The 27,499-nt window shown below is 42.5% G+C and overlaps 1 protein-coding gene and 1 pseudogene across 2 annotated transcripts; one reads left to right on the top strand and one right to left on the bottom strand.

Moving 5' to 3' along the window:
* The window catches only part of LOC119231517 (ADP/ATP translocase 2-like), a 28,938-nt pseudogene extending 12,245 nt beyond the window's left edge, over positions 1-16,693 (bottom strand).
* Positions 16,694-17,496: 803 nt separating this feature from the next.
* On the top strand, positions 17,497-19,947 carry UBB (ubiquitin B). 2 transcript variants are annotated; one of them, XM_037493027.2, is made up of 2 exons: positions 17,497-17,850; positions 18,880-19,947. In XM_037493027.2, the coding sequence occupies exon 2, from the start codon at positions 18,886-18,888 to the stop codon at positions 19,801-19,803; it is 918 nt and encodes a 305-aa protein (XP_037348924.1). In that variant the 5' UTR covers positions 17,497-17,850; positions 18,880-18,885; the 3' UTR covers positions 19,804-19,947. The 2 variants fall into 2 exon arrangements, with proteins under 2 accessions (XP_037348924.1, XP_037348925.1); XM_037493028.2 differs by lacking the exon at positions 17,497-17,850 and adding an exon at positions 17,955-18,124.
* Positions 19,948-27,499: the final 7,552 nt, after the last annotated feature.

The following is a 27,499-nucleotide window of genomic DNA, read 5'->3' as shown; positions in this document are numbered from 1 at the left end:
TAGGAGAGGTGTGCTGCGCCATGAGGGTTAATTCCATGGCTGGGGATCCGAACTGGTGCTGCAATGGCTGCTGATAGCTTGATAAGGCTGAGACTTAACTCCTTGCACCACCAGAGAGGCCCATCAAATCCTATTTTTTAAAATCCTGCTAGGATTTTAATAGTGATTGCATTGACTCTATAGATCTATTTGGGAAGAACTGCTATCTTAACAATATTTAGTACTTTAATTCATAAAACATAGTTTGCTCCTCCATTTAGAAAGATTAGATTTTTTTTCTTATCCTTATTCCAGCTTTAGGGGCTGAGGAATAAGGTTTACTAGGCAAAACTGTGTGTTTGTAGCCTCATTTCAATAGGTATCTAATAATGAAATTTGAGTTTGTCATTAAAAAAAAAAAAAAAAACACCCAAAAACAGATCAGTTTCTTTTTATTCTAGAAATAATTTCTTGTTTCTTAATGTCTGGGGTTTCCCTGGAGTCATTCTGGGGCCCGAATCTTCACTCTTCCCCTTGGTGACTTGACCTTTATACATTCTTAAAGGCTTTCCTCAAACTCCTGCTTCTCTACCACATGCCCATTCATTCAAACATCAAGGCCTTTTATGAGCTCAGTACTGTGGACAGACTGATTAAGCTTTTCTATCTACCATCAACTTCCCATGCCCCACAAATGTTCATCTTACTTGTTCACTTTTCTTTTTGTTCTGGGATGTACTTGAGGGTGGGAAGCAGGGCAGGGCCTCCCAATGAGCCAGAAAAGGTCTGTGGCTCCTAAAAGCAAGGGCCAGATGTGTCTCCTTGAACTAAGGGTCTGACTGCTGCAACGAAAGGGTCACTGAAGTCCTCTACTGTCTGAGACAAAATATCTAATATCTGTACACTGGAGGCCTCCTAGTCTAGGCAGTTGGGGAACCTAATAATTGCCCATCCACAGCGCCATCTACTGGAGCCTGGACATTACTGGACTTGGCTGGTCTAAAAGGGAGTATTTTACAGTCAGCACTTATTTACTGAGCACCTACATTGTGCCAGGTGTTGTTCTAGGCATTCATGATTAAGACAGTCTCTGGCCTCATGGGGCTTTCAATGTGAAGAGGTAAATAAATGAGTAAGTTCAGGTATTGGATAAGTGCTCTGAAAGCAGAGAAAAATATTGTGGTGCAGTAAGACAGGGCCTCTTTGAGGAGGACATTATTGAATTAACATCTGAATGATGACAAAATAGGAAGAAGAGTCCAAGCAGAAGGAATCAAACAATCCCTGAGACCAGGATGATCTTGGAATGACTGGGAGATGGAAGGTTACCATGGCAGGATTAAGTGGGCAAAAGGGATGTGGAGGGATATGAAGAAGGAGACACAAATTGACCAGGCTTAGCCTTAGGCCATGGTAGGGATTTGGATTTTTTCCTAGGTGTTACAGGAAGCAGAGGAATGACAGATAGTGAGTGATGTAATCTGAGTTCTTGGATTCTCCAGAAATGGAACATGCCCCCTCTATTGCATCATGCTTGGCTTCAGGGCTAGGAGGCATGAAGACACAAGAGGCATCAGAAAAACTATCTTCTTTATAGCTAGGGAATGTAAAAATGAGTGAGGTGAGGGAGGCCTCCAAATAAACAGAGACACACTGAAGCTGTGGCTACTCGTATAGATAACAGCCTGCACTCAAGATGTGCCTCTGAGCTAGGGGGTTTGAATCTGACAGTGGCATCCTGATGAATACACCTGAAGGTTCTGCTTGGGGAAAACCTTGTTTATCCCTACCTACAGGTAGGACTGAGCACGACCTTTATGCTTTCTTTGTTTCTTACAAACTCTTTTATTTTTAAATATTTATTTATTTATGCATACAAGACTGGGGTACTGGCCAGAGGTGCAGGGGGTGAGAGGATTCACTAGAAACAGAGGGGAGAGCAGAACAGGCAGATTGACTGAAATACACTGCTGAGGGGAGCAAGGGGAGAGACAGGAGAGGTCTGCTGCGCCATGTCAGTCTCTCCCTGGCCGGGGATCGAATTCATGCTGTAGTAGCTGCGGATTGCTTCATAGTGCTGACGCTTAACCCCTTGTGCCAACAGGGAGGCCCTCTTATAAACTCTTTTACTATAGTTTCTTATATGGTGTTGGACTTATTTACATATTTTCTATTTAACTGGGTAATGAACTACTACAGGAAGAGCACCCAGTTGTGGAACACTGCTATGTTCTGGGACATGGAAGACAATTTAGGACCACCCTGAATATCTAAGAGCATTTGGATTTGTTCCTGGAGCAAACAGCTGCTATCCCATCCTTAACAAAGACTGCTTTTGAGATACAAGTTTGATAATGGATTGACCAGAAGAGACATGGCCCAACTATTTATACACAGATATTTTTACACTTGTTCCAAGACAACCCATCTGAAATTCTGGACAAACTGGGTCGGACCCTCACAGAACATAAGTCTACACTGAGGACCATCATAGGAAGTAGCTATAGTAAATTTAATTTTTTTAAGTTCTAAGATAAAATTGACAAATCATATTATGTAAGTTTAAGGTATACAACATGATTTTATAAAGAGAGAAATAAGTACCACAATAACACTATTTAACATATACATCACCTCACAATTACTTACTTTTGGTATGTGATGAGAGCAGTAAAGATCTATACTTAGCAACTTTCAAGTGTACCATACAGTACTGCTATATAACTATGACTTATTAACTATAGTCATTTAATTCCCACAATTTACTCCCATTATAGTGAAAATTTTTTATTCTTTCCACTGGAGGTATACCTAGAGGTCTAGATTCATCCATTACAAAGTACACTCTTTTTAAGAATCTATACAAAATATTTCTCTCAGAAAAAGTCCTGTTTCTCGTAAGCTGTCAATCTGTATCTTCGGGACTGTGTGATATCTCTCTAATGATATTTCCCTCTTTGCTCTGGCCACTTAAGTAGCTTGGCACTAAACTGACTGTCTATTTCTAGTAACCACAAAGGAGCACTGCTGACAATCAGCATAGGGATTAAGTTTTTGGCTAAGTCTGGGTTGAAATCACACCTGCCACTTTCTTTTTTTTTTATATGTTGTTTTTTTTTTTTAAGATTTATTTATTTATTTATACAAGCACTGGGTACAGTCAGAAGCACGGAAGGGTGAGAGAATTCACCAGAGCCAGAGTGGGGAGCAGAGCAGGCAGAAGGACCAAAGTACACTGCTGAGGGGAGCAGCATGCGGCAGGAGAGGTCTGCGCGCCAAGTGGGACCCTCCTCCAGTGGCCGGGGAGCAGCCGGGGATCAAACTGGTGCTGCAGAGGCTGCTAGCAGCTTCGCAACCCGGAGCTCAACCACTGCGCCACGGGGGAGGCCCCTGCCACTTTCTTAGCTGTGTGTCTATAGACCACTTAACTTCTTCCAGCTAAGATTCTATGAAATAGGAATAATGACATTATTTACTTGGGAAGTTATTTTGTTGGCAAGATTAAGAAACTTAATGCCAAGAATAGGGCCTGGCACAATAATCAACCCAATTCTAAACATTTTCACATTATGGTAAGCATTTCTGTGTACTCATATCCCTCTTACCTTAAGTATTTTCTAGTTCTTAGAGACCCTCTCTTTCTCTCTCTCTCCCCCCCCCCAACGTCAGATGTGTGTAAATCGATTACGATTATTGTTTGTTTTTTCTATTTTTTTTTTCAGATTTATTTATTTATTTATACAAGCACTGGGTACAGTCAGAAGCACGGAAGGGTGAGAGGGTTTACAAAAGCCAGAGCAGGGAACAGAACAGGCAGATGAAATACACTGCTGAGGGGAGCAGCGGGCGCGGCAGAAGAAGTCTGTCGTGCCATGTGGGACCCTCACCTGGGGCCGGGGATCGAACCGGCACTGCAGAGGCTGAGGGCAGCTTCGCAGCCCAGTGCTCAACCGCTGCACCACCAGGGGAGGCCCTACAATTATTGTTTTTTAAGATATGGTACACAAACTCTACAGATAAGAATCTCTAGAAAAGTTGCCACAGTGATCATTAAACCTACACCTAGAGGTTCTCCCTTTCAACACAACATAGCAAGAGAGCATACCTCATATGTCTGACAGTCAGTAAAACATGGAAAAGATGTCTGCACAGCTTGAGGCATTCACTACTTAGTATGCAACAACCATTGGTCACCAAAAGTTCATTACTATTAACATCTTTTGAAACATCCTCTGACAACATATGTTTGGATTTGAAGGGCAGCACTTAAATCCAAAGTAATTAAGGGATCTGTTCTTTCCCTCTCATTTAGCATCAAATAAATTCAAGTAGAGGGGCTCTATTAGGGCAACACTGGGACATTATCATAATTTGTAGTAAGATAACAGTTACACATAATTGTTAAGCTCAAAGATTCTGGGGCTGCACTTACTACTTTCAAGTTAGTTAAACACCCTGTATGCTATCATATAGAAGGAGCTCACTCAGTCAAAAACGTTAAATAGACTAGTTTTTGGTTCATAATGGCATTATGATTCTGTGTTAAAATATTACTTCTGTGAAGAAATAGAACTTTACCAGAACATACAGGGAGCAGGCAAATATAATCTTAATTACTGGACATATTTCACACATGGCAGAATCTGAGATAAGAGATTGGACAAATGTTAGAGAATTTTCTTACTTCTTACCAAATCACTTCTCAAAAGAAACTTACATTTTCCACCTGAACTTTTTTCTCTCAGGGAAGAAAAGTCTCTACCTGCAAAAATATATCTTAAATTTTATAAAAGGAAGCTGATTTTTTTTTAATTCGATTCTTTTTTCTTTTTTTTTTTTTTTAAGATTTATTTATTGATTGATACAAGCACTGGGTACAGTCAGAAACACGGAAGGGTGAGAGAATTCACCAGAGCCAGAGCAGGGAGCAGAACAGGCAGAAGGACCGAAGTACACTGCTGAGGGGAGCAGCGGGCGGCAGGAGAGGTCCGTGCACCACGTGGGTTTCTCCCTGGCCGGCTGGAAATCAAACTCATGCTGCAGTGGCTGCGAATTGCTTCATAGGTTGCATCTTAACCCCTGCGCTGCCAGGGAGGCCTTGATATTTATTTTTTAAAAGACTTTTTAAAAAGATTTATTTTAACGGCCTCCCCTGGTGGCGCAGCGGTTGAGCGCTGGGTTGCAAGGCTGCCTGCAGCCTCTGCAGCACTGGTTCGATCCCTGGCCACCGGCGAGGGTCCCACCAAAAAAAAAAAAAAAAAAAAATTTATTTTAATTATTTATGCATACAAGGACTGGAGTGGAGGCCAGAGGTGTGGGGGGTGAGAGGATTCACCAGAGACAGAGTGGGGAGCAGAAAAGGCAGATTCACGGAAATACACTGCTGAAGGGAGCAGCAGGTGAGACAGGAGAGGTCTGCTGTGCCATGTGGGTCACCCCCCTGGCCAGAGATTGAACTCATGCCACAGTGATAGCTTGATAGCAATGAGATTTTAAACCCTAAGCCATCAGGAAGGCCCTGTTTTTTAAATCTTTGGAATTTTTTTATTGTTGACATCACTTTTACTTTCATGTTCATCAAGGATTTACCTGCACTATTTTAATGGTTGCTTTGCTAGAGGTCTGTCTAAACTTAATTTTTTATAGCTGTATAGGTATGTAAATGATGTACAGTAAGTTACAGATTTAAAGTATATATACATTATGTTCATATATATGCTTAAACGTGTGAAACCACTGCAAAATCAAGATATTAAATATTTCTATCACCCTATGTTTTTCCTGTCTTTTATAATCTGTCCCATTTCATTCCTTCTCCCTACTTCCATCCCCAAGTGACCACTGATCTGCTTTCTCACTCAAAAGATTAATTTGCATTTTCTAGAATTGTGTATGGAATAGTATAATACAGTTAGCACCACTTTCTTTAGTCTGGCCTCTTTAAGTCAACATAATTATTTTTAAGATTTATCCATGTTATTAATTGTATCAATAATTCATGTCTTTATTTCTAAATAGTATTCTAGCATATGAAAAATACTACTTCTTTTTAAATTATATAACTGATGTGTGTCTGCACTAGCTGAGAAAACCATAAAAACATTAAATCTATGGCCCACCTCTAGCAAAAGGACTACAAAGTCAACATTTTGTATATTAGTCTCACTTTTAACTTCATTTTCTTTTTTGGTTTTAAGTTCCCTATATACTTACATTTCTTTTATTTTACTATATACATTAAGTCAGTATCTTGGATCTTTCTAATACAAGTAAATAAAGTTGTGTTGTTTACTTGATTTTCTTGGTTCCTTCCTCCTGTTTTCTCTAGGGATTTTGGGACTTGTTGAGTTGGTCTATTTATGGATGCTCATCATATCCTGCTTGGATAACTGCCAATCACCTCTGGAGTGCTCACCTCCAACCTCATTCGCATGCTATGATGTCATCAGATTATCATTCTAAAATCTAAATCTGATCATGTCATTCCTATGTGGAACACGTGGAAGAATCTAAAGTCCTTTGCATAGCAAGGCAGGTCCTTCATTAGTCATTTATTCTTTCAACAAATATTTACAAAGGGATGATTAATACTATATTCTATACTTGCTAAGTGTGGAGCTATAGTCATAAATCAGAAAGATGTGGTCTGTACCTTCATCAAGTTTATATTCTAGTCAGGGAGACAAAGGAATAACCAACCAAATAAACAATAAAATTACAGATTGTATAAACGTGAAATGGTAATGAAATAATCAGGATGCTTGAGTGCCAGAAGAAGGGATGAATGTCAGAGGTGGTCTTTCTGACATTACATAAAACATGAGATAGAAATGGCCGTGAGGAAAGTTTTAGGCAAAGGAAACACCAAGTACAAAAGTCCAGAAGTACGAAATGGCTTACATGGCCTATATGGCCAGATATAGTGAGGGTGCTAGAGAGCTGATCTCTGCCTTTTTTTAAAAACACATATTTCTTACCACATATTTTACCAATTATTTAAACCCCAGGTCCACATGTAGCCACACTAAATCCCAGACCATGCATAGTTACTGCTATTTCCTCAACATGCCATGCCTTCTCACATTTTACCTTCCTTCTCTGTGCTGCCGCAGAACTCTATTTTTTAATACAGCTAACATTTGTTGAGTGCCTCCTTTATACTGGGCACTACTCTAAGTACTTTACACATATAAACTCAACTTCATGAGTCAGGATTATTTATCCCTCGAGCACTCTGTGAGTGAGATAGTTACTATCTCTACCTCAGGTCCAGAGAAGTAAGTCACACACAATGAGTTACACAATGAGTTAATGGTGGAGTCAGGAATACAACCCAGGCCAGTTTGTTCTTTAACCACTGAGCTTTTTTTACCTTTCAAGAAACCTAGACAGTATTGTAAACCAATATCAACTCAATTTAAAAAATAGAGAGATAAATTTTCCCTTCGGATGATTTAGAAATACTAGACTCACCCCAGGTTATAAATTTCCACTATAGTTTCTTTTAATCTCTATTATCTCTACATATTACTTATTACAGTTGTAGTTTTTAGTGTAGGCATATTTTCAAACATTTGCTTAGTTTGTTATTGTCAAACTTATAGATGAAATATATTAGCAAACCTTTGTCTACATTGCAGATAATACAAAAATAGATCAATTATTCTTTGAGTTGTTTTATGTAAGCAAAACACCTACCATACAACACAGCATTTTTCAATCTCATAAAAAAGCATTTTTCAGGTCAGCCACCTGCCTGCTGCTGTCAAAGCAGGGTGCTTGACACACACCAGAGAAGGAAGATTTAAGTTTTACAGTCTTCAGCTGGGAATAAGCTTGTGTTTCCACCTTCGCCAGGCAATTTAATCCCAAGAAAATCATTTAACTAATACAGAAAAACAACAACAAAAATTCAGCCAGAGCTTTAGTGTCACCTAAAATTCTAGTTTTCCTAGCTTCTGCCCAGAGTTGCATTTTTCCACAGGTGTGTTTCCACCTTCTCCAGGCAATTTAATCCCAAGAAAATCATTTAACTAATACAGAAAAACAACAACAAAAATTCAGCCAGAGCTTTAGTGTCACCTAAAATTCTAGTTTTCTTAGCTTCTGCCCAGAGTTGCATTTTTCCACAGGTTGCTCTGTCACGTGGCCCTCAGACTGCTCAATCCTGTGTGCAGAGAAACAGAAGCTTGTATGTTTCTAAGTGGCTGCGGATGGCCCTGGCTCTCCTGATTTTTTTTTTTTTTTTTTTTTTTTTTTTGTGGGACCCTTGCTGGTGGCCGGGGAACTAACTGGCGCTGCAGAGGCTGCGGGCAGCCTCGCAGCCCAGCGCTCAACTGCTGCGCCACCAGGGGAGGCCCACTCCTGAATATCTTTTTGAGTAGCACGTCACTGGGATTCCTCAAACAGAAGTCTTCGGCTAGGGTTCCTTCTTGGTAGGTACTCAGCAAATGTCACTTCATCTCTTTCTTTTTACCTAAGCTTTCTGCTTTGTTTCCCCTGTTCTTCATAGGGCTTTATAGGCCTTAGAAAGACTGGTATTTTCTTTTTCCCAATAATACCTTTCTGGGGAATTCTCAAATCTAGTCAGTGGACCAAGAAACTGAGGCTTGGGGCCTCCCCTGTGGCGCAGCGGTTGAGCGCTGGGTTGCAAAGCTGCCCGCAGCCTCTGCAGCACCAGTTCGATCCCCGGCTGCTCCCCGGCCGCCGGGTGAGGGTCCTACATGGCGTACAGACCTCTCCTGCGGCCCGCTGCTGCCCTCAGCAGTGTACTTCGGTCCTTCTGCCTGCTCTGCTCCCAGCTCTGGCTCTGGTGAATTCTCTCACCCTCCTGTGCTTCTGACTGTACCCAGTGCTTGTATAAATAAATAAATAAATCTTAAAAAAAAAAAAAAAAGAAACTGAGGCTTGCTGTATCAATTTCCCAACCTGAGAGAAAGTGGTAATAGATAGGTTTCCTTGTGATGTGGTACCTCAGCCTACCCCACTACAATGTGATGTATTTCTATAAGTATGAGCCATTTTACAGACAAAACTTCTGCTACACACTTTGAGAGTATTCAAACTGCTCTTACTGAAACTTATTTCTTGTCATCCTAGTGACCCCATACCCCTGTAGATGTGAAAGCCAGATAGGTCATTAGAATTTCTGGGCTGAAAAAAAGTCCAGGTAGGGACATGAAGTTCTCACATTTCTTATTAGGCCAATAGGCTGAAAGGGAAGACAAAGTGCTAGCACTATCCTTAGAGGATGAACTGCTTTATAGTGACATCATATGACAAGATTTTGTAGACCTAATAATAACCTGACCTTGAAAACAAGTATGGCTTTCAGGTGCATAACTGAATTTTGCCCCAATGCCAAATTTATCCTAAGAACACATAGCTGTTTTCAGCAATAGTGACAATTTTGTGAAGTATCATTAAAATTTAAACCACTCAGGGCCTCCCTGGCAGTGCAGGGGTTAACGTCTCAGCACTATTTAGCTATCTGCAGCCACTATAGCATAAGTTCAATCCCCAGCCAGGAAGCTAATATGGTACAGCAGACCTCTCCTATCTCACTCGCTGCTCCCTTCAGCAATGTATTTCAGCAGATGAGCCTGTTCTGCTCCCCACTCTGGTGAATCCTCTCACATACACCCTGCCCCCGCCACACACACACCCCTCTGGTCTATGCCTCAGTTCTTGTATGCATGAATAAATAAAAATAAATTTTAAAAAATCTAAACCACTCAGGGCCTACCTGATGGCACAAGGGGTTAAGCACAGCACTATGAACAGCCTATCCACAGCCCCTGAAGCACGAGTTCGATTCCCCAGCCGGCCAGAGAGCTACCCATATGGCTCAGCAACCTCGCCTGCCTTGCCCGCTGCTCCCCTTAGCAGTGTATTTCAGTAAATCTGCCTGTTCTGATCCCCACTCTGTCTCTGGTAAATCCTCTCACCCCTACACCTCTGGCCTGTACCCAAATTCTTGTATGCATAAATAAATAATCTTAAAAAAAAACTCTAAACCACTCAAAGAAGTTTTTCAGATTACTTTTTTTTTTAAAGATTTATTTATTTTGGGCCTCCCTGGTGGCGCAGCAGTTGAGCACTGGGTTGTGAAGCTGCCCGCACCCTCTGCAGCGCCGGTTCGATCCCCAGCTGTTCCCCGGCCACTGGAGGAGGGTCCCACATGGCGAGCAGACCTCTCCTGCCGCCCGCTGCTCTCCTCAGCAGTGTGCTTCGGTCCTTCTGCCTGCTCTGCTCCCCGCTCTGGCTCTGGTGAATTCTCTCACCCTCCTGTGCTTCTGACTGTACCCAGTGCTTGTATAAATAAATAAATAAATAAATAAATAAATAAATAAATAAATAAATAAATCTTATAAAAATAAATAAATATTTATTTATTTTTGTGTAGAAGAACTGGGGTATAAGCCAGAGGTGTGGAGGGTGAGAGGATTTACCAGAGACAGAGTGGGGATCAGAACAGGCAGATTTCTGAAATACACTGCTGAGGGGAGCAACCGTGAGACAAGAAAGGTCTGCTGCACCACGTGGGTCAGCTCCCTGGCCTTGGATCACTGGCCCGGGTCATAGTGGTGATACTGCAGAGACTTAACCCCTAGGCCACCAGGGAGGCTCCCCAGATTATACTCTAATTGATAACTGTTCCAATGTAGGATTTTACCAAGGCTTTGCAGAGATGAATGGATGGTGATGACTGTTTCATAACAATGTAAATGTACTCAACACCACTGAACTCTACACTTAAAAAGAATTAAAGATGAAAATGTGTCTCTTACCACAATTTTTAAAAATGCATTTAAAATCAAATTTTAAAAATCTTTAGCAGTTTTGTTTGAAACAGTGAAAAACTAGAAACGCCCTAAAGTTAAATTGTGGTATCTTCACATAAAATACTGTAACAACTAAAGTAGTTGAACTAGATCTATTGCCTCAGTTAACAGTACAACTAAGTCTCAAAACAATGTTAAGAGGAAAAAAAGAAGGCTATAGAGTATGTAGAGTATGACATTATTCACATAAAATCTAAAACAGTTGTCTTAGTTCATTCAGGCTACTTTAACAGAATACCAGAAAATGGGAGGAGACTGGCAAATCCCATTTGCCAGCAAATTCAGATGTCTGGGGAGAACCTGTTTCCTGATTCATAGACAACCATCTTTTCATGTATGCTCACATGGGGAAAGGGGGCTCTCTGGAATCCCTTTCATAAGGGCACTCACCCCACTTTTAAGGGCTCTCTTAAATTCCTGGTTTTGATACTGTACCTAATATAGTTAAGTTAGACATTACCATTGGGGAAAGATTAGGTGAAGGTACTATGAGACTTTTCTATATTATTCTTGCAACTTCCCATGAATCTACCCAAAACTTTTTTTATCAAAAAATAAATCATTAGGGAAATGCAAGCAAAACCACAATGAGATATTACCTCACACACATTATGCCACTATAAAGAAAAACAATAAAAAACAGAAAGTGACAAGTGTTAGTAAGGATGTGGAAAAATTGGAATCCTTGCACATTTATGGTGGGAATATAACATTATACAGATGTTATGGAAAATAGTATGGCAATTCCTCAAACACTTAAAAAAGAAAATTACCATATGACCCAGCACCCTGACTTCTGAGTACATATTCAAAAGAATTGAAATCAGGATCTCAGAGTATTTGCATCCCCATGTTCATTATAGCATTATTCATAATAGCCAAAAGGTAGAAGCAACCCAAATATTCATAGACAGAAAAATGGATACACAAAATGTGGTATATACATACAGTGAAACATTGTCTTAGAAAATTCTGTCACATGCTACAACATGATGGGCCTTGAAGACATTATGCTAAGTAAAATAAACCAGGGAAATAAACAAGGAAAACAAAAGCAAAAATAAACAAGCAGGACTATATCAAACTAAAAAGCTTTTGTACCTCAAAAGAAACTATCACACACACAAAAGGCAACCTGAAGACTGGGAAAAGATTTGCAAATCATACATCTAACAAGGGGCTAATTTCCAAAATACAAAGTACTTAAAGTCCAACAACAAAACAGACAACCCAATTTTAAAAAATGGGCAAATGATCTAAAGTGACATTTTACTAAAGATAGCACATGAAAAATTGTTCAACATCACTTATTATATGAGAAATGCAACTCAAAACCATAATGAGATATCACCTTACCCTTGTGAGAAAGGCCCATGTTAAAATGAATGGAAACAACAAATTTTGGTTGAGGATGGAGAAAAAGGAACTCTCATCACAGTTGGTGGGAATGCAAGTCGGTGCAACTTCTACAGAAAACAGTATGGTAATTTCTTAAGAAAATAAAATGGAAATCCCATATTATCTAGCAATAACTCTGCTATGTATTTACCCAAAGAATATGAAAACTCTAATATAAAATGAATTATACACTCCTATGTTCATAGCAGCACTATACACAAATTAACAAGTCATGGAACCAACATCCTTTGACACATGACTGGCTAAAGGTACTGTGAAATATATACTCATTGGAATATATCTTTAAAGTTATTTGAAAGGTAAAATAGGGGCCTCCCTGGTGGCACAAGGGGTTAGGCACAGCACTGTGAAGCTATCCACAGCCTCTGCGGCACAAGTTTGATTCCTGGCAGGCCGGGGAGCTACCCACACAGTGCAGCAGACCTCTCCTGTCTCACCCACTGCTCCCCTCAGCAGTGTATTTCAGTCAGTCTGCCTGTTCAGTTCCCCACTCTGTCTGTGGTGAGTCCTCTCACCTCCAGCACCTCTGGCCTGTACCCCATTTCTTATATGCACAAACAAATAAATCATTTTAAAAAAAGGTTAAATAATACCTCTTGGGACAAAATGGATGGATCTTGACATTATTACACTAAGTGAAATAAGTTAGAAAATAAAATAGGTATTGGATGGTTTCACTTATATGTGGACTAGCAAGAAAGATATACTGGCAAAACCAGTAAAAATTAATCTTAGACTTAAGTGAAAAACATACCAGTTAAAGAGGGAATAGGGAGGAGGGAGGAGATAGGGGAAGGACGGGGACAGGGTACTGGCAAAGGAGGTTTGGTGGAAGGTGAGTGAGTCATGTACATATATGAAAAAGTGAAAATGTAACCTCAAAGGTTTATAGACATGTAAAACACTAACAAATTTAATAATAAAAAAAGTAAGAAGTCAGTCACAAAAAGACAACTACTGTATAATTCCCCTTACACAAGGTATGTAAAGTAGTCAAAATCACAGAAGCAGATAGTAGAATGGTGGTCATTGGGCTTGGCAGGAAAGTAAACAGTGTTTTAGTTTTGCAAGATGAAAAAGTTCTAGAGATCTGTTACATAGCAATGTGAATATAGTGAACACTATGTAACTGCACACTTAAAAATGGTAAATTTTGGGTCTCCCTGATGGTGACAGAGGTTAAGACGCAAAGCACAAGGGGTTAAAATGCAACCTACCAAGCTATAGGAAGTTATTAGCCACTGCTGCAGGAGTTTGATCGCTGGCCAGGGAGCAACCAACATGGCACAGCAGACCTCTCCTGTCTTACCCGCTGCTCCCCTCAGCAGTGTATTTCAGTCAGTCTGCCTGTTCTGTTCCCCACTCTGTCTCTGTTGAATCCTCTCACCCCCCACGATTCTGGCCTGTACCCCAGTTCTTGTATGCATAAATAAATAAATCTTTAAAAAAGAAAAAAAATGGTAAGTTTTGTGTTTGTAAGAAATCTGAAGCAAACCAGCAAAATGTTAAGATTTAACAAAACTGAGTGTTGTATGTTTACTATATGTTAAATATACATATCTCCAACTTTAATGTGTATGTATGTAACTTTTTTTTTAAAGATTTGTTTATTTATTTATTTATACAAGCACTGGGTACAGTCAGAAGCACAGGAGGGTGAGAGAATTCACCAGAGCCAGAGCTGGGAGCAGAGCAGGCAGAAGGACCGAAGTACACTGCTGAGGGCAGCAGCGGGCCGCAGGAGAGGCCTGCGTGCCATGTGGGACCCTCCTCCAGTGGCCGGGGAACAGCCGGGGATCGAACTGGTGCTGCAGAGGCCGGGGGCAGCTTCGCAACCCAGTGCTCAACTGCTGCGCCACAGGGGAGGCCCCTATGTAACGTTTTATAACAAAAATCGTTTTCCAGTTACATTGAAAAATAATTGACATACATCATTTTACACACTTAAGGTATATAGCATGGTATGATTTACACATATTGAGAATAAAAAGTAGTTATTTTTTGTTCAACATCACTTGTAATCAGGGAAATGCAAATCAAAACTACCATGAGATACCATCTTACACCAGTGACAATGGCACATATTAAAAAAACTAGCAACAACAAATGTTGGCGAGGGTGTGGAGAAAAAGGAACTCTTCTGCACTGTTCGTGGGAGTGCAAACTGGTCCAACCACTATGGAGAGCTGTGTGGAGATTTCTGGACCTACTAAACATAGAGCTTCCATATGATCCAGCAATTCCACTCCTAGGTATTTACCCAAAGGACACAGAAACATCAATTCCAAAGAACACCTGCACCCCTATGTTTATAGCAGCACTATTTACAATAGCTAAGCTTTGGAAACAGCCCAAATGCCCAAAAATAGATGACTGGATCAAGAAGATGTGGTACATATATACCATGGAATATTACTCAGCATCCAAAAAAGATAAACACATGCAGTTTGCAGCAACATGGATGGCACTGGAAGGGATCATGCTCAGCGAAATAAGCCAAAAAGAAAAAGAAAAATACCGGATGGTCTCACTCATAGCAGGAATCTAGAAAACTTAAATAAGGGACCAGGAAAATGAATATAAGAAAGTGAAAATCAAAATCAACAAAAAACTGAACCAGAGACACTTTTTGGGGGGTGGGGGGCGGGAGGGGAGGGATTGGGGTCAGAATGGGGGGTTTGCAATTGTATGGGGGAATATAAAAATAAAATTTATTATTTAAATTAAAAAAATAAAATGACAAAGAAAAAAAAATAAAAAGTAGTTATTTTTATTTATTTTTTTAATTAATTAATTAATTTGTTTGTTTGTTTATACATGCACTGTGTACAGTCAGAAGCACAGGAGGGTGAGAGAATTCACCAGAGCCAGAGCGGGGAGCAGAGCAGGCAGAAGGACCAAAGTACACTGCTGAGGGGAGCAGCGGGCGGCAGGAGAGGTCTGCGCGCCATGTGGGACCCTCCTCTGGTGGCTGGGGAGCAGCCGGGGATCGAACCGGTGCCGCAGAGGGTGAGGGCAGCTTCGCAACCCAGCGCTCAACCGCTGCGCCACCAGGGAGGCCCAAAAAAAGTAGTTATTTTTAAATGGACAGATTTCTATAATTTTTGAGGCCCAATGTAAAGACAATGCAGAATTTTGCTTCTGTGTTCACTTGCACATAGACTATCAAAGTTTCTAACTTGCTGGTAACAGAGTGGTAGATGGTCTCACAATTGTGTTATGATTAATAGCCATGTGAGGAAAGGACTAATACAGATTAACTTCACATTTTAAATTGTAGCTAATTTTTCAAGAAAACATTGCACATTTATAATTGGAATATAGTCTTCTCACAGATTACTAAAAGACATCTAGTAAGTAAATTCTATCAGAATTTCAGTATTAATTCCTTTGTTTCATGGGAAGGAACTGCCTGGGCAAAGGCATTTGCCTATGAAGATTAAATAAATACCGTCTTTTTGCTTTGTATTTTAGTGCCGAAAGCTGTCACTGTTTGTTTTTCCTCAGCTGATCAAAAGGGAAAACTGCACTTCACAGAAGGAACATTTATTGAGAACAATGGCAAATACTGCGCAGGATTACCAAATTCTGGATCCTTGGGATTTTGCTCTACTCTTTCATTTGTTTACAAATTATCTTTTACAATTTTCTAGGAGAAATTATGTGATTTCTAAAGCTTCTTTTATAAACAGACCACCAAAAAAGTCACCTTGTTGATTTACAAGGATAACACAAGCCTGCCTTCCGAAAACATTTTGCTCCGGGGAAACAGTAAACCAGGAAGCTGTATGACTCACTCGGTTCTGGCATTTGCTAGAATTCCTAGCAAAGTCACCCTGTCAGTCATGAGCTCTCCATTCTAGATGATTCTATCAACACGCATGACTCAAGAGGAACTACCAACTGGTAAAACAAGTTCAGACTCACTGTTGGGTGGACAAAAATAAAAAGCCACACCTTGTAAAATAAACATTTTATCAACTACCTCCAAGTCCAACCTATCTTCATGAAATGGTTTGTGTCCATCTCCTGATTCTTCAAATAACTCGATCTTACCACGTTTTAGTTACTTGAATTAAAGTTGTCCAGGTGTTAACTATATATTTAGCTATATGGTACACTGAGGAACAATTTCTTAATGTTCTGCTTAGGAACGCTGAAGTTTCCTGACTTTTCTCAGACGTTTCTTCATATTAATTTGCACATCTCTACACTATTTCCCCCTCACAAGGTGGTTTTACTCAAGACACAGTCACTTATGTTTACACTCAAGACGCAGGGGAGATAGTCACCCGGCCTTACTCACGTTCCTTGGGTATCTCCTCCCGGGACGAGGGGCCACACCCAGGGTGCTGGGAAATCAGCGGCGCAGTCGCTTCAGTGTCACTGCACGACAAACACAGTACCGAGATTAACTGCTTGTACGTGATTCCCCCTCTTGAGGCAGGTTTTCACCTCACTAATCTGCATTTCCCTATTATCCCTGCCAGAGTTTAGAGATGCAGCAAGGAGGGAAGGGGATTCACAGGTTCCGGGGGCAGAGCTGAGCCCGCCAGCCCCGCCGCCTGGGCTCTGGCCTCGCCGGGGCCGGGAGCCGAGGGGGCCTCGGCGGCGGCGGCGAAAAAGGGGGCGGGGGGTCGGACCACTAGACTCAGGACTTAGTATTTAATAACTCTCCTCAGGGGCTTTATGAAAATAGATACTTACAGAATGCTTACAGAAGCATCCTGAAAGTAGAGAATCGTGACTAAAGCTCCACAGTCTTGCTCTGAACATGAAGGGAAAAAACGCCAGTGGGGGAGGGGGGAGTGGGTCGGGGCCAGGGGCCGAGAGACGCCGTTTTATTAAGGTCCGTGGGCGCGTCTTGTGCTTCACAGCAGACACTAGGAAAAACAGCTGCGGGCCGCACAGCCTCGCTCCTGGGAACCTCCCAATCAGCCCCGGGGAGGGTCTCGACGGAAAACCTCTGTGGACCCTCGCCTGAGGCCCAACGCTTGAAGACTACGGAGGCGGGAGCTTAAGACCCCTCCTCCACCCCCACCGGAAGTATCCCTCCTCTGCGAAGGCGCGCCACTGCAGCGCATGCGCAATCAGTTACTTAGCAACGTTGGCACTAAACCACCAGCCGAGAGCCCAGCAACAACCGATCCGCCGGGTCCCCAACCAATCAGCGCCGACCTCGCCTTCCTATGCCTCACCAATCAGCGCCCACGCCGCAAGGAAGTTTCCAGAGCTTTCGAGGAAGGTTCCCTTAACTCGAATTCATCCGCCTGATAATTTTTCTATATTTTGATAAAAAGGAAGAAGAATGAGCTCTAAGGAAAGGGAGATGATTTCTTAGGATACTTTATACCGGTTCTGAGGAACTTGGGGCTCAGTTGAAGGGCCTAATTGCTGTCCGGGAGATGGGGCCGAGCGAACTACTTTCAGCGGCGTATGGACACAGCCTCTACGTAGCAGTGATGAGTAACGCAACAGACGTTGCATAAATTTCAGCTCCGCCGAGCAGGAGCATTCAGACGCGGTCGGCATTGTGGAGAGATCGTTTGCGGCCCTTGGGGGAGTCGACGTGCTCGTTGATTGGCGGTATCTTCGCATTTGCTAACAGGTACTCGCCAGCAGCTTTCGAGACTTAGAGGAGTGGAGGGAAGAACCTGAGTGAGGTCAAGCTGGAGGGTTTTGGGGGGCCTCTTGTGCCGTGGGGAGCGGGGTGGGGGGATGGGAAGGTGAGGTGACGCGGTGCCGGGCCTTTCCGGAAGAGTGGGCCTTGTTTACGTGTGGGGAACGGGGGCGGTTGGTGGCGCGCGGCGCCAGAGGCTAACCGACCCTTACCCGATGGAGATTCCATCGTGTCTGCTTCAGAGGGGGAAGGCGGAAAAGAGGTAGTTGTGTGGCTTTGTTCAGTAGTTTTCTCGTTTGGAATACCGACGCGGAGGAGACTGTCCCACCCCACCTACGCTTAAACGGAAATTTTCATTTCCCGAGACAATGGCGGATTTTTTTGTGGGTGTTTATTTTCCTGGCTTGGGGGCTTTTCTTTTGAACAGATTTTGGGAACATTGGTATTTAGATTGTTAGCTGTGCGTCTGGAAATGTTAAGGAAGAAAGCACTGGGCGTTAGCGTTCACAAAGCACTTTTGATCCTCTTCCTGCTTGTTTTTTTTTTTTTCCCCCGAAGATCGATTTATTTATGCGTATAAGAGCTGGGGTACAGGCCAGAGATGGCGGGGGGTGAGAGGACTCACCAGAGACAGAGCGGGGAACAGAACAGGCAGATTTACTGAAACACTGCTGAGGGGAGCAGTAGGCGAGACAGGAGAGGTCCGCTTCGCCATGTGGGTCTCTCCGTGGCTGGCCCGGGATCGAACTCGTGTTGCAGAGGCTGCGTATTGCTTTATAGTGCAGTGCTTAACCCTTTGCGTGACCAGGGAGGTCCCCCTCCAACCTGTTTTAAGTTGAGGTCTTGACCAAAGAATTTTGTAATTCAATGAGTAAGCCTGTGGAGTAAGAACCTGGGAAGGTTTGCGAGATGTTTAGGTAATTTAAGGTGTTGTGGAAGACTATTTGAATGTGTTTGCTATGAAGGGAATATAAAAGTTGTGAGATAATACACTAATTTTCATTTTAAAATCTGTAGGTCAAAATGCAGATCTTTGTGAAGACCCTGACTGGCAAGACCATCACCCTGGAGGTGGAGCCCAGTGATACCATCGAGAATGTGAAGGCCAAGATCCAGGATAAGGAGGGCATCCCCCCTGACCAGCAGAGGCTCATCTTCGCTGGCAAGCAGCTGGAAGATGGCCGCACTCTTTCTGATTACAACATCCAGAAGGAGTCCACCCTGCACCTGGTCCTGCGTCTGAGAGGTGGTATGCAGATCTTCGTGAAGACCCTGACTGGCAAGACCATCACCCTGGAGGTGGAGCCCAGCGATACCATCGAGAATGTGAAGGCCAAGATCCAGGATAAGGAGGGCATCCCCCCTGACCAGCAGAGGCTCATCTTCGCTGGCAAGCAGCTGGAAGATGGCCGCACTCTTTCTGATTACAACATCCAGAAGGAGTCCACCCTGCACCTGGTCCTGCGTCTAAGAGGTGGCATGCAGATCTTCGTGAAGACCCTGACTGGCAAGACCATCACCCTGGAGGTGGAGCCCAGCGATACCATCGAGAATGTGAAGGCCAAGATCCAGGATAAAGAGGGCATCCCCCCTGACCAGCAGAGGCTCATCTTCGCTGGCAAGCAGCTGGAAGATGGCCGCACTCTTTCTGATTACAACATCCAGAAGGAGTCCACCCTGCACCTGGTCCTGCGTCTGAGAGGTGGCATGCAGATCTTCGTGAAGACCCTGACCGGCAAGACCATCACCCTGGAGGTGGAGCCCAGCGATACCATCGAGAATGTGAAGGCCAAGATCCAGGATAAAGAGGGCATCCCCCCTGACCAGCAGAGGCTCATCTTCGCTGGCAAGCAGCTGGAAGATGGCCGCACTCTTTCTGATTACAACATCCAGAAAGAGTCCACCCTGCACCTTGTCCTCCGTCTGAGGGGTGGCTGTTAATTCTTCAATCTTCCATTCAGTGCCCTATGATACCATTACTCTGCACTCTAGCCATTTGCCCCAGTTTAAGTTTAGAAATTACCAGTTTCAGTAATAGCTGAACCTGTTCAAAGTGTTAATAAAGGTTTTTGTTGCATGGTAGCATATTTGGTGTCTTGTCATAAAATTATGTAATGTGGGGAAGTCTAACCAGTTTAAAGTGGTGTTTAATAAAGTGGTTGAATTTGAGGTTGACAATGCAATCAAAATTAAGTCAATTGATTGGTGAACATTGGGTGTGCTATGGTGTGGGAACTTTGTCCTTTTGTTCGACATTTACAAGTTAAGATTGAGCAACTGATAAAACATTTGCTGTGTCAGCATATTAAGGGAACACAAATTTGGAATTAGTGTGGGTAAAGTAAGCTAATTAAGATGAAGAAATTTTAGTTCAGGCTGCTGAATTTTAAGGGCTTTAGATTCAGTTGCTTTCGGCTGTGCTTTTACTTCTTCAATGCATTATGCCTAAAAATATTTGGCCTTAGGTAGTGAAATGGAAAAAGCCGTGTATCATGTTCATGATCTCAGCCGAGAATCATTTGGAACCTTAGCCAAGGTTGAAAGAAATTTGACTCAGGAAGAAAACTGGTTAAAAAGGTATCCTGACCTGACACAATATAGTTTGGTGACTTTGGTGTGTTAAGTAAAATGAAAGTGGTTATTAGTATTTGATGATCTAACAGTCACTGTACGAGAAAAGATTGCAACAGCAAAATTCTAAGGTGGTGGGGCTTGATAAATTTTTGTCTAATCCTGACACCAGCAGCCTTAAAGTGCCATATCAAAACAATCAGAAGATGGCCCTTTATTCTTAAAGTTGCAGTTCTTTACCCTCCAGTTTGCTGGGAGTTACTCCAATAAACATGGTTCTCAGATTGGGATAAATTGGGAGTGGTGTGGGGGGAGTGCATGTTACAAAGGGAGAAGTTAGACCTCTGGTTTACTCAAGAAGTTTTACTAGGGAAGTAACTTCTGGTCTTAAAACCTCTAAGTAAGTACTGAAGTGTGAGAACATCTTGAAATTTATTTCCAGGTGCAGAAGCCAAGCATCATGTTTAGAAATTAGCCTTTGATACTCCAGGTACACTTGAAAGTGGTTTGGTGCCTAATTTAGCAACTGCTTTAGTAGTAGCTTATTAAAGTGTCAGAAAGTCCCTTAACCTTAAGTATAAACTGTTAATGGGAACACATAATTCTGGGTTTCTTAGTAGGTTATATACTGTAGATAGAGGTTTGAGACTAATAATTCTTCAGCTCCTCAGTGGTGGTAAGATTATTTGGGCCGGAAGCAGAAAAACCTTGTATTAAGCTTGGGGTAATAGTAAGCCGCCTTAACTCAATGGAACCCGTTTCACTTACGCTGGAAAATGACATCTTTTCCAGTCCCACTGGAATTGCAATGAGTTCTTGAAGGTCTAGGTTTTTTTTTTTTTAATTTTTTTAAAGATTGATTGATTGATTTATACATGCATGCATACAAGCACTGGGTACAGTCAGAAGCACGGGAGGGTGAGAGAATTCGCCAGAGCAGGGAGCAGAGCAGGCAGAAGGACCGCAGTACACTGCTGAGGGGAGCAGCGGGCAGCAGGAGAGGTCTGCGCACCATGTGGGACTCTCCTCCGGTGGCGGGGGGAGCAGCCGGGGATTGAACCGGCGCTGCAGAGGCTGCGGGCAGCTTCGCAACCCAGCGCTCAACCGCTGCGCCACCGGGGAGGCCAAGGTCTAGTTCTTGTTAGGGGTAAACAAGATATTGCTGACTCTTTAACTTCTAAAAGTATAATTTTATTAGGCTCCTTTCCCTTTCAGGATGTCCCTCAAATGCGCTTTTTAAGCAGGTTTTTCACTTGAATATACAATAAAAATAGACCTTCCACTAGTAAAGTTTTAAAATTCCAAAGACTTCTTCATACTTTGTATTAAAAGGTACTGATTTTTTTAAAGATTTATTTATGCATGCAATAGATCTGGGGTACAGACCAGAGGTGTGGTGGCTAAGAGGATTCACCAGAGACAGAGTGGGGAGCAGAACAGGCAGATTGACTGAAATACACTGCTGAGGGGAGCAGTGGGGGAGGGAGAAGTCTGCCTCGCCATATGGGTTTCTCCCTGGCTCGCTGGGGATCGAAATGCTGCAGAGGCTGTGGATTGCTTCATGGTGTAGTGCTTGCTTAACACCTTGCGCCACCAAGGAGGCCCTGATTTTTTTTTTTTAGTTGTACACTTGACACTGGTTTCTGGTGTACAAGGATAGCACAGTTTTTTTTTTTAATATCCAAAAGGCCAGGTTTACTATAAAAAGGGCGAGGAGGGAGGGAGGAATAAGGGACACTTGAATAGACACAGCAGAGACAGGCTTGCTGAAAGAGGCCCCCACAGGCAGGCAGGAGAGCTGTGCCAGCATCAGATCTAAAGTAACTGTCAAATTATGCAATACAGTATTAGTCATGCCATACATCACATCAGTGACATTTAAGAGCTTGATTATTAAATTTGCAGAATTTTTAAGCATTTCACTGGAAAGACTAGTGGTTTGGTTGATAGGACTTAACACATTAGTATTGTCATTTCTCCCAAATCACTGACAGGTTTACAGGTCTTGTGAGTCCCTACTGAAAAAGGTTGCAGATGTTTTTTCTAATTCCAGGATCTCTTTCCATGGGGATCATGGTCTGTGGTATTTGTGAATCAGCAAATTCACTCTGGGGCCTCCCCTGGTGGCACAGCGGTTGAGCGCTGGGCTGTGAGGCAGCCCGCAGCCTCTGCAGCTCCAGTTTGTTCCCCGGCTGCCGGCGAGGGTCCCACCAAAAAAAAAAAAAAAAATTCACTCTGCACACAACTTGGAATATGAACAAGGAAAACTTGGTGTGTGTGTTGGTCTTCAACGTGCTATTACTTGGTTTTGAAAGGGTCTATCACTCCTGATCGCAAACCTCTACACTGAATAAAACAGACCAGTTGTAGTTTGTAGCTTCTGCACACTTCTTACTGCTGAAAAGGGCCAGCAATGCTGTGGGGAAATGAGTGGAAGATGGAGCTTTGCTCTGGGATAAATAGAGGTTAATTCATGCATGTGGATCCAGTATAACTCAGTCACATCACCTATTCAACTATCAAGCAGTTACCTTTGTGTGTCTGAGGAAGAGTTCTCAATTGCAGTGTTGGTGCAGATAGTAAAGAACCCATGGGAAGAAAAAGACATTCCATTCAGCCGATGGTGCAAACAGCTTATCTACCTGCCCTTCAAGGATACATCTCACTGGACACTCCCAACCTCCCCCACTCCCCCACACACACCCTAATAAACCTCAAAAATAATGCCCCGAAGTGTTGCTTGTGGCGCATTTGAGGCTAATTAGATCAGTGTCCAAAGTATATATTGGTCATCTTCCAATTTTTTTTTCACCAGCCCACCCTTCCAATTTATTTATTTTTTTAAACCAAGTTTTTTTTTTTTTTTTTTTTTAAGATTTATTTATTTATTTATATAAGCACTGGGTACAGTCAGAAGCACGGGAGGGTGAGAGAATTCACCAGAGCCAGTCGGGGAGCAGAGCAGGCAGAAGGACCGAAGTACACTGCTGAGGGGAGCAGCGGGTGGCAGGAGAGGTCTGCACGCCATGTGGGACCCTCCTCTGGTGGCCTGGGAGCAGCCGGGGATCGAACCGGCACTGCAGAGGCCATGGGCAGCTTCGCAACCCAGCGCTCAACCGCTGCGCCACCGGGGAGGCCCCTACACCACCACCCTTCCAATTTAAACATGTTTTGAGTCTTTCTCCAAAGGGTCAATGCTCCAAAAAGCAAATTCCGTACATTCTGCATCACGTACATTCTACATCATCTCATCATGCTTTGAGATCCCAGAGTTTGCAGAACAAACTGCCACTTAATCCTCCCCAGTTACTTTCATTCTTTCCCTTCAGTTTACAAATTAAAATGAGAGTTTTTACTAGTTTTTTCCTGTGGTCTGTCTTAGCTAAAAGAATGCCCACACCTGTGTGTGAAGATGTGTTAAAATAGTACTTACTTGGGGCCTCCCTGGTGGTGCAAGGGGTTAAGACGCAACCTAGGAAGCTATCCACAGCCACCCCAGCACAAGTTCGATCCCCGGCCAGGAAGCTTCCAGATGGAGCAGCAGACCTGTCCTGACTTACCTTCTGCTCCCTTCATCAGTGTATTTCAGTCAATCTGCCCGTTCTGTTCCCACTCTGTCTCTGATGAATCCTCTCACCCCCCACATCTCTGGCCTGTACCTCATTTTTTGTATACATAAATAAATCCTTAAAAAAGTAATACTTACCTGGTTTACTGAAGCAGTAGGTCTTGATTTCTAGTTTGTTAGTCTGTTGCCACTCCAAAATAAAAATGTTGCTGGTTCCCAGTGAAATAAAATTAGAACAGTCTATTCAATTATTTTTTTAAGATTTATTTTTTTATTTATACAAGAACCCGGGTACAGGCCAGATGTGTGGGAGGGTGAGAGGATTCACCAGAGACAGAGCGGGGAACAGAACAAGCAGACTGACTGAACTACACTGCTGTGAGGAGCAGCGGGCGAGACAGGAGAGATCTGCTGCGCCATGTGGTTTGCTCCGTGGCCGGGGGAGATCAAACCAGCACTGCTGCGGATAGCTTCACAGTGCTGCGCTCAACCGCCTGCGCCACCAGGGAGACCGCAGTCTATTCAATTTAAAAGTATATGCCCTCTCTAAAAATGTTGCAGTCTCCCTGGTGGTGCAAGGGGTTAAGACAAAACCAACAAAGCTATTTGCAGCCACTGCAGCATGAGTTTTATCCCTGGCCAGGGTACTACCCACATGGCGCAGCAGACTCGCTTGCTGCTCCCCTCAACAATGTATTTCAGTGGATCTGCCTGTTCTGCTCCCCACTCTGTCTCTGGTGAATCCTCTCACCTCCACACCTCTGATCTGTACCCCAGTTCTTGTATGCATAAATGAATAAATCTTTTAAAAAGATAAAAAATAAAAATGTTGCCATCTAATATAACTCAGGGTGGATCTGGAGACAAGTTCAAATCTGGCTCTGTAACCAAGTACAATTAATTTATCCTGTCAATATATAAGATTGCTCATCAGTAAAAATGGGTTTAATTATGCCTATCAGAGTAGTTATGAGTGGTTAAAACTATGGAAAAATTGCCTAGTGCTTATAATTCTACTTACTGTAATAATGAAATCAGAAATGATGGAATTGTCCATCAAAAGACAGCAGTTAGGGCCTCCCTGGTGGTGCTAGGGGTTAAGTCACTGCGCTATGAAGCAATCTGCAGCCACTGCAACATGAGTTCTATCCCCAGAGAGCTGACCCACATGGCACAGCAGACCTCTCCTGTCTAGCACGCTGCTCCCCTCAGCAGTGTATTTCAGTCAATCTGCCTATTCTGTTCCCCACTCTGTCTCTGGTGAATCCTCTCATTGCCCCCCCACCTCTGGCCTGTACCCCTACTCTTGTATGCACAAATAAATAAATCTTTAAAAAAAAAGACAGCAGTTAAATTATGATAATGCTATATATAGTTAAACAGAATGAAGGAAAAAGGAACTGCTTGGAACAGTATTTAAGACAGTGAAAGATGCTATAGAAAAATCTCTGCATAAGCACATGGAAGGGTGGGTTATTGTTTAACATTGGTTGCTTCAGAAGAGTAAAGGGGGTTGTGAAGGGAGACATATTCTAACTTCCTAAATATTTTCGAATTTGCCCGCTCCTGCTCCTCTCGCCTACACCCTAGGTCTTGTATGCATAAATAAATAAATCTTTTTAAAAAATCTCTCATCTCCCCTCACACATCCAGAAGAAATCATTTAATTAGAATATTTTTCCATTTCATTTATTCATTCAAAAATATTTATTAAAAAAAAAAGAAAGAAACATAAAAAGGAAAAAAAAACAATATTTAGTAAGTGTCTACTGTGTTTCCAGGATTGGAAATGCAGCAATGAGAAAATCCTTGCCCTCATGGAACTTACTTTAAAGAGACAGACAAATAGGTAAGCATATCATATTTAGATCATGAAAAGTGCCGCAGTGAAAAAATAAGGAGAATAAAGGACAGAGGATGGTTGGAAAAGGCCTCGGGGAAAGATGACTTTCAGCAAAGTTTGGGAGGAAATGAGGGACTTACCTCCTAGTCTCTGGCAGAAGGATGTTCAGGCAAAGAAGCATCAAATGCAAAGGTGCTGAGGTAGAAGGAACAGTGAGTTGGTCTGTATCGCAGAAATACAGTAAGCAAGGAGAAAAGTACAATGATACTAAAGCAGAGGCCATAGGAACATCCTTAATGGGTTCATAAGGACATTGTAAAGACAGACATTGTAGGTGTCCCTTACATACATGCATATATGGATATATATCACCATATATACATTCACTTCAATCTTGGTAATGTGTTTGTAGTAATTCACAGTAGGTATACCATTTTTTTCCTTAATTTTTTTTGCTTCCCCTAGTTATGAAAGCACATACTCAATGGGGGAAACTTGAAAAATACAGAAGAAAACATTCATTCACCTTATAATCCAATCTACTCAATTTGGCATATTTCCTATTTTCCCAGCATTAACTTTCTTTTTTAAAGATTTATTTATTTATGCATACAAGAACTGGGGTACAGGCAAGAGGTCAGAGGGATGAGAGGATTCACCAGAGACAGAGCGGGGAACAGAACAGGCAGACTGACTGAAATACACTGCTGAGGGGAGCAGCGGGCGAGACAGGAGAGGTCTGCCGCATCATGTGGGTAGCTTCTTGGCCGGCCAGGATCAAACTCTGCAGATAGCTTCACAGTGCTTAACCCCTTGTGCCACCAGGGATTTCTCCAGCATTAAATTTTTATTTAAATAACAATGACTGATTCAGTTGCAAATAGATACATATATAGAGTAAAACATGAAAATCCTTTTTTCCTGCTCCTCCCTAAAGCCTCCTCTTTCCAGACTTACCTTTCTCTGTGAGCTCTGTAAAAGGCTGCTATATTTACCACAACATTATTTCCAATTATTTACGTATGTATAAATTATATAAAAACATACTTTTAAAATCATACATAAATGGAGTCATATGCTTCCTTCCTGCTCCTGGCACAGAAGCAAGGGTCTCAGCTCCCATCAGTCGCTGGTATTAAAAGGAGCCTGAAGACAATGTATTTCAGTCATTCTGCCTGTTCTGTTCCCCACTCTGTCTCTGGTGAATCCTCTCACCTCCCGCATCTCTGGCCTGTACCCCAGCTCTTGTATGCATAAATAAACAAATAAAAATAAAAGGAGCCTGAAGAAGGGTAAACCTGAGCAGTGCTAGGTATCCATCACCTTGCTCTGGAGCCTACTGCCTTGAAGGATGTGAACATGCAGCTGTAGTGAGGGAGGGGATGTTAGTTCTGGGACTAGCTGGCTTGCTGGCAACAACACAAGGGAAGCCTGTGGCCCATAGCCCCCAAACTCTGGCCTTGAGTACTGGAGGTAATACTCCCAATTTTCAGAGTTGCTTTCTTCATCCTGAGTCAGAATGAAAAATATTGACAGTCACATCCAGCAACAGGAATGTCTCAGCACTTAGGAGAGAAAGAACATTTCGGGTTCATCTGGGAAGCCTTGCTTCTATCATACTAATCAGTCTTTCAGTAACCCAAAGCTCTTCTCCC

The sequence above is a fragment of the Talpa occidentalis genome, unplaced genomic scaffold (genome assembly GCF_014898055.3).
Source record: "Talpa occidentalis isolate TD23 unplaced genomic scaffold, MPIMG_talOcc4v2.1 talOcc4.7, whole genome shotgun sequence".
Lineage (NCBI taxonomy): Eukaryota > Metazoa > Chordata > Mammalia > Eulipotyphla > Talpidae > Talpa > Talpa occidentalis.
Note: the sequence above shows the minus strand (reverse complement) of the source record. Positions and strands in the feature narration are given on the sequence as shown.

Bases quoted from the DNA above. Each gene is read 5' to 3' on its own strand.
- UBB (XM_037493027.2), top strand. From the start codon at position 18,886: ATGCAGATCTTTGTGAAGACCCTGACTGGCAAGACCATCACCCTGGAG.